General features: G+C 36.5%; 1 protein-coding gene across 1 annotated transcript; it reads left to right on the forward strand.

Annotated features, from left to right (window-relative positions):
- The first annotated feature begins 4958 nt into the window (after positions 1-4958).
- Positions 4959-6292, forward strand: LOC121401331 (olfactory receptor 10A7-like). The gene is made up of 2 exons (XM_041585718.1): positions 4959-5100; positions 5622-6292. The coding sequence occupies exons 1-2, from the start codon at positions 4959-4961 to the stop codon at positions 6290-6292; spliced, it is 813 nt and encodes a 270-aa protein (XP_041441652.1).
- Positions 6293-7715: the final 1423 nt, after the last annotated feature.

Raw genomic sequence — 7715 nt, forward strand, 5'->3', positions numbered from 1 at the left:
TCAACTACAGAGTGACAAGATATCTGATGTTTGTGGTTTATGACCTTCAGGACTTTGGTGCAATCAAGTTATTAAGGGGCCCATTTATTAAACCTCAAATTTTTCCGATCAGGTTTTTAAAGGGGATTTATTATAATCCAAACATGCTAAAAATCTGGATCTGAAAATACTCCATCGCAAACCTGTCAAGGTCATGTAGAAGTCAATGGCAGATTTCCCTGAAGATATTTCTTGGCATCATGATCTGCACTGGTTTTCGTCTGATAATCCAAAAAGTACGAGTTTTCGCTGCAACAATTCAATAAAGTTGAGTTTTCGGAGCATCAATCGAATTTATCGCTAGGTTTCTTCGCTCTGACGTTTTTGAGAAGAATTATTGATTAATAAGTTCAATTCGTGGATGGGAGTTTGATCGACTTTGTTTTAATAAAAAAATGAGATAAACCTGAGTTTTAGTAAATACCTCCTGAGTGTGACACACGTACAATACCTCTTGTGTAAAACACGGGTATGGTATGCTCAATCCCTAAGCCTACTTCAATATCTAAAATGATTATGTCAATACATAGTTTGTCTACAAAAGTAATAAAAACGAATCAATAAATAATACGTTAATAATAATTGACATAAACCTCCTATATGTGTTGGTGAAATTTAGAGTCTGATGGTCTATTTTTTGGATGCAGGGTCAGACTCCAACATCTAGATGGTCCTGTCAGTTGCTGGCCAGAAAGAGGCAGAATATGAGAAATAATACAGGTATGGGATCCCAGATATGATCCCATATATATGAAACCCATTATCCAGAAAGCTCTGAATTACAGAAAGGTCATCTCCCATAGACTCAATAGATAGCTCATAGTACAAATTGATAGAGGGACTAGTCCGATTGCCATTTTGGAGTCAGGAAGGTTTCCAGTCCACATAGGAGTTACCAAATGGCCAATCACAGCCCATATTTTGCACCAGAAGCTTTTTGCACGCTTATATTGCTCTATAACTTATTTAAAATGTAAATGTGGCTCACAGGTAAAAAGGTTTGGGGACCCTGCATTAAGGTATTTGTGTCAAAACCTGATTCTATCTCGACATGGTTGCCAGTGCATTCAGCCCGCCTTTTCTGATAAATGCCTATTAACGCTGGGAAAGCTAGTGCTACCACCTCCCTGGACCTGGTGGTAGCCTCAGTTTCTCACAAGGGATAACATGAATAGGAACACCAGACTGGCACCTAGTGAATCATATGCCATTTAGAAGGAATGCTCCTGAAAATACACAACTACTTCTCTAAAAATTCTAGATGCAAATCGCACCTGTGTCAAGATACATTGGGTATATTTGTGGCAGACACAACTCAGAAAATAGCTGCAATTATGCTGAAATTATAGGAAAATAATCCTTCATTGAGAGTAAAAAAAAATGTCAATTTGCAAATTGTCCTAATATTATATCACACTAAGAAAAATAGCAGAATTGAATGCCACAGGATAGTATGATACAATGACAACATTTCTTCCAATTGGTTTAATCAATATTGTTTGAATATACTTTCCTAGTTCCCCACTATCTTCTTGTTCTGTCCACACTATACGTATTGCGGTATTGGCAACTCTATTCCTTCCTATGAGGTAGGTGTACCTGATGACCAGACACAGGTAAGTGTTTAGATGCTTCCCTAGGAGATGTTTCCATCCATATAAAGGGAAATAATCTATCAGGGGGTCACAATTTGTGACTTCATGAATATGAATAGTGATAGAAAATATATAGAAACTGACTGAATGGAAAACTAATATGAAAATAAACTTTATTGGATTAAGGATATAAATAAAAATTAGACGTTCTAGAGAAGTGTTGAGCATATGTTGAGTAATCGTTGCAGAAACTAATCTGAATACAACCCCTCCGTCACCTTGTTTCACATTCAAGTACAAGTACCCATCACCCCATCACTTCACATGAACAAGTTGAGGGACTGAGTTGAATGACTCTGTGAGCCTAAGGTGGGTGGGAAATTGTCCCTGTGGGTCAGAGACAGACTGTTATGGTTTTATCTCAATATGATGCATCAGGTTTGCTTGTGTATTTCTAGAAGAATAGACAGTGTTTGTGCACATTTTCAAGATAACCCAACTGAATGAGCACATGTCAAATGTACAGGTATGGGATTTGTTATTCAGAATGCTCAGGATCCCGGGTATTCCAGATAATGGATTTCCAGATAACCGATCTTATACCTGTAATAAACTTTTATAATATAATTCCCCCTTATATATGTTAGCTATGTATTTGTAATCAAGGCCCATTCAAAAAAGATTTATAGTAAGTAACAAGCCAAAGAGAATTCCATATAAATGTACATATATGCATATATGTAAGCTTATGCTAAACTGAGTGGCACCGTTGCTCTGACTATGACCTGTACCCCAATAATGTGCTCCGGACGAGACCTCAACTTCCAAGGGATGAGCCCTTGCAACAATGTGGAAGCAGGGTGTTGTACAACTGTAACTCGGTGCAATGCGCAATAATTGTTTGCCAGTGGTTTTTGAACAACAACTGAAGTGATTTATTAGAACACAAACACAAGGGAGAATAGCACACGATACATAAGGAAACCAAGGAGTAATAATCAATACAATACTCACAATGATGAACAGTCATTCTACCCAGAGTGTCACCTGTTTCTCTGAGGACACCTCTTATGGGAAGCCCAGGGGGATCTATCTCAGTCCCTATTGCCCTGTCTCTGGTGCCCTGTCTCTGGATCCTACTATCACTCCTTGGTGGAGCCAAAGCTGATCAATATAGGTAGCCCTACACCTAGCTGGCTCTCCTAGAGAGACTAATACTGGGTTTAGCTACCCCTTACTAGTAATGACTAATGATGACTCCACAGGAGGCCAAATCCACTTAGGAGAGGTGCAGGCAAAAGCCTCTGGCAGAATCCCTCCTGAGCCCACATGGCTTAGGCATTTACATTATAGCACAAGCCTAGTGGCCAAACCTGGGATAGCTAGGGGTCGTACTGTGACCATGGAAATTAGGAATTACTCTTTCCCTTAGACGAAGTATCCCCTTTGGGCACAAAAAAAAGTTATACAAGGCTGTAATTAATACTTACATCATTCCTTCAGTGATATTTTAACCTAGAAAAATAGAATACCTCAATGTTACACCATCTGATTTTAAGTTTTCCGTAAGTTTACACCTCTCTTTTGTGGTTCCACCAATAAAAAATGCATAATAATTTTCTCAGATTTTATTTATTTATTTGTAATCATTTTTTTCTCACCCCTGAAAACTGTAAAAATGTGAATTCAAATGTACATATATGTATACTCATATTGCTTGAGTTGGCTTATATTAAATCAGTTTGCAATTTAAATGAAGTTTCATGCTTTCCTTTGCCCTGTTAAAAAATACCTGTAATTGCACAGGGGATTTATTTAAGGACTCCCTGATGGGCAACAATTCAAAAGGAAATAAATGAAAACAGTATAAATTCCTGCCTCGATGCTGGTCGAATTCATGTATTTGCTGCAGAAGAGGTTCTTCTTTTTAAGCAATATTTCTTATATTTAAAAATTTCTCATGAGTGCATCCGCAAAGAGCTGGAAATTGTGGGTTTGTTTGTGGGTCTATTTGTGGCTATACAGATATAATACTACAAGTTATCAATGTAAGATGTTTTCAGAAGGATCTTTCAAGCCTTTCAGGACCCAGATATTCAACCCAGTCTCATTTCCTTATGCAGAATTCAAAATGTTCCTTTTGTGTAATTGACTTTTCTTTTGTATATCTGTAGCTAAGTGAGGCTTATATGAGATATTGTTCTGTTTCTATCAACCTGTAATAACTTAGCAATGAGATTTTTATTTATATTACTGTACATTCATTTTATGTTTTCATTAGACACATATATTGGCAGATTTATTAAGGTTTGAATGGTAAATTCAAATTCACATTTTTTAATTTTTTTATGGGGTCAAAATTCACAAATTTGAATTTTAAATAACCAACTCGAATTTGAATGTGAGATTTATCAAACCTCGACCCTGGAAACAGTTCTAATTCGAATATTCTCCACCTAAAACCTGCCGAGTTCATGTACAAGTCAATGGCAGAGGTCTGTTGACCCATTTGAAGATGTTAATTGACTTCCTGGCATTCAAGTATTTTTCGGAGGAAAACTTGATTCAAATTCGATCCGAATTTGATCCAAATTCGATTTGAATTTTCGGGTCGTTCCTATATGATCGAATATTAGACATTAGCATTTTTTATAATAACATCCCATTCGAGTTGTGAGTACATTCGAATTTATTAGAGTTAAAAAAAATTCACATAATTTTTAAATTCAACCTTTGATAAATCTTCCCCATAGTACAACACACAGCACACTGGCTGTACATTCATTCTAACTGGCATATCAGCAAAACTGTCGATCAACCACGCACTGCTTTGTGACAGATAACCAAATAAAGCAAATCTGATGTATATCAACATTCCCATTACTTTTCAGTTTATTAAACATGGAACACAGCAAAGGAGGCTTGCAGCCTGAGCGATGTATCCTGGGGGGGGTCTTTGTAAACTTTCAGACTATTCTAAATATTGTATTTAAATTGCAGTGGAAATCAACTTCCCACATTATTCTAATTGTCAAAAATAAAGGTCTGTAATATTAACATTAAATCTGCCTAATCTCAATTATTTATAGTATACTATGCAAGTAAAAAGGCAATTCAGATGATGATCTATCAAAAATAAAGCAAAGCTTTATGGATTTTCATTTTGTCTAAATGCTTCAGGTGTCTTTGGTCATTTTCTGATCGACACAAGACATCCCTGAACACTGCTGACCCAGGCAATCTCCCACCCCTGAAGAATTTTAAAGTATATTTCTCCTGGACATTGACCCATAGCATACTAAAAGGAAAAGACCAAATGAAAGGATGGATGAACAAATGAAAGGAGAAAAACATCCAAGAATGCTCTTTTTAAGGCTTTTTGGGCGACAAACTCATTGTGACTTTGGGTTCCAGGAAAAAACGTTAATGTTGGTTTTGAAAATTGGCCATCGGTTTGTAAAAACCAGTAATGGAAGGCTAGCTACACCAAAGCTTAAGGCACAAAATGTCTCAATGTCTTAAATATATTGATAATGGGTTGAGTGCAGAGGACCTCTTGTATTTATCTACACCGAAGCACATACAAGGAAACCTGGGACATTTCTTTATGGAGGTTGTAGTGGCAGAAAGGTTAATGTTTTAGAATTTTGTCTTTGAAGAGCTTGTGACTTGGGTTGAAGGTAATTTAGAATATAGAAAGGTACATATGTGTTTATCCAGAGACTGATGTTATTGACATTTACCTGTAGTTGTATATTTTTTTAACCTTCTTTAAAGCTTGTTTTTGTTTAATTTGAGGTAAATAGGGGACAACATAAGATGAGTGAGCCAGAACCTAAATATGACTTCTATGAGGGGAACCAATCTGCCATCACAGAAATCTTTATTCTTGGGTTTCAAAATCTTGGCAAATTCCATACCGTAATGTTCATTATCTTGCTTGGGATCTATGTGGCCCCAACCTGTTATATATCACATGGAATGAAGGTGCCTACATCAGTATTACTGGTTGCATCTGGCAGTTCAATATGTTCAGTGTCTCCTCAGTCACGGAATGCTTCCTGCTAACTGTCATGTCCTATGACAGGTACCTGGCTATTTGCAAACCACTGCATTATGCTTCCATAATGACCTGGAGATCTTGTATTTTCCTGGTCATGTCCTGCTGGAGTTTAGGTTTTCTGCTATCAATGATTGTTACTGTTATGATTCATTATTTACATTTCTGTGGCCCTTATACCATTGACCATTTATTCTGTGATTATACTCCTCTCATGCAACTGTCGTGTTCCGACACCACAATTCTTAAAATGACAGTTTTTTTGATAGCCACTCCTGGAACTGTCCTGCAACCTTTCTTTATCATTGCAACATATATAAATATCATCCTCAATATTCTTAGGATCTCATCTTCATCCAAGAGACAGAAAGCCTTCTCTACTTGCAGTTCCCACCTTTCTGTTGTGTGCCTCTATTATGGGACTCTCATTGCGACCTATGCCACTCCCACTGATGGGCGCTTATCCACCAGAAACAAACTTCTTTCTCTGATTTACACTGTTGGCACACCCATGATGAACCCCATCATATACACTTTGAAGAATAAAGAAATTCAAGCAGTCATAAGGAAATATGTTGACCAACACCAAAGGAAATGATCAACTATTTATTAAACCTCAAATTTTTCCGGTCAGGTTTTTAAAGGGGATTTATTATAATCCAAACATGCTAAAAATCTGGATCTGAAAATACTCCATCGCAAACCTGTCAAGGTCATGTAGAAATCAATGGCAGATTTCCCTGAAGATGTTTCTTGGCATCATGATCTGCACTGGTTTTTGTCTGATAATCCAAAAAGTACGAGTTTTCACTGCAACAATTCAATAAAGTTGAGTTTTCGGAGCATCAATCGAATTTATCGCTAGGTTTCTTCGCTCTGACTTTTTTGAGAAGAATTATTGATTAATAAGTTCAATTCGTGGATGGGAGTTTGATCGACTTTTGTTTTAATAAAAAAATGAGATAAACCTGAGTTTTAGTAAATACCTCCTGAGTGTGACACACGTACAATACCTCTTGTGTAAAACACGGGTATGGTATGCTCAATCCCTAAGCCTACTTCAATATCTAAAATGTTTATGTCAATACATAGTTTGTCTACAAAAGTAATAAAAACGAATCAATAAATAATACGTTAATAATAATTGACATAAACCTCCTATATGTGTTGGTGAAATTTAGAGTCTGATGGTCTATTTTTTGGATGCAGGATCAGACTCCAACATCTAGATGGTCCTGTCAGTTGCTGGCCAGAAAGAGGCAGAATATGAGAAATAATACAGGTATGGGATCCCAGATATGAAACCCATCATCCAGAAAGCTCTGAATTACAGAAAGGTCATCTCCCATAGACTCAATAAATAGCTCATAGTACAAATTGATAGAGGGACTAGTCCGATTGCCATTTTGGAGTCAGGAAGGAATTTTTCCCTCTCTGAGGCAAATTGGAGAGGCTTCAGATGGGGTTTTTTGCCTTCCTCTGGATCATCTAGCAGTTAGGCTGGTTAAAATAGTTGAAAGGTTGGACTTGATGGACGTGTATCATTTTTCAACCTAACTTACTATGTTACTATGTTTTATCCAAATAATCGAAATTTTTTCAAATTGATTTCCCTTTTCTGTGTAATAATAAAACAGTAGCTTGTACTTGATCCCAACTAAGATATCATTAATCCTTATTGGGAACAAAACCAGCCTATTGGGTTTAATTAATGTTTACATGATTTTTAAATAAACTTAATGTATGAAGATGCAAATTACAGAAAGACTCCTTATTTGGAAAACCTCAGGTCTCGAGCATTCTGGATAACAGGTTCCAGAAAAAGTTCAAGCTGGTTTTATTTGTGGCATTTTGTGGTAGGTAATACCTTCAAGCAGATTTACAGATGTCACCTTCTCTGATTGTAAATCTGGAGAAATCTCTGCATGGTTCATCTTTAAATTAACTTTTAGTATGTTATAGAATGGCCAATTCTAAACAACTTTTCAATTGGTCTTCATTATTTATTTTTTATATATTTT

The sequence above is a fragment of the Xenopus laevis genome, chromosome 3L (assembly GCF_017654675.1).
Source record: "Xenopus laevis strain J_2021 chromosome 3L, Xenopus_laevis_v10.1, whole genome shotgun sequence".
NCBI lineage: Eukaryota > Metazoa > Chordata > Amphibia > Anura > Pipidae > Xenopus > Xenopus laevis.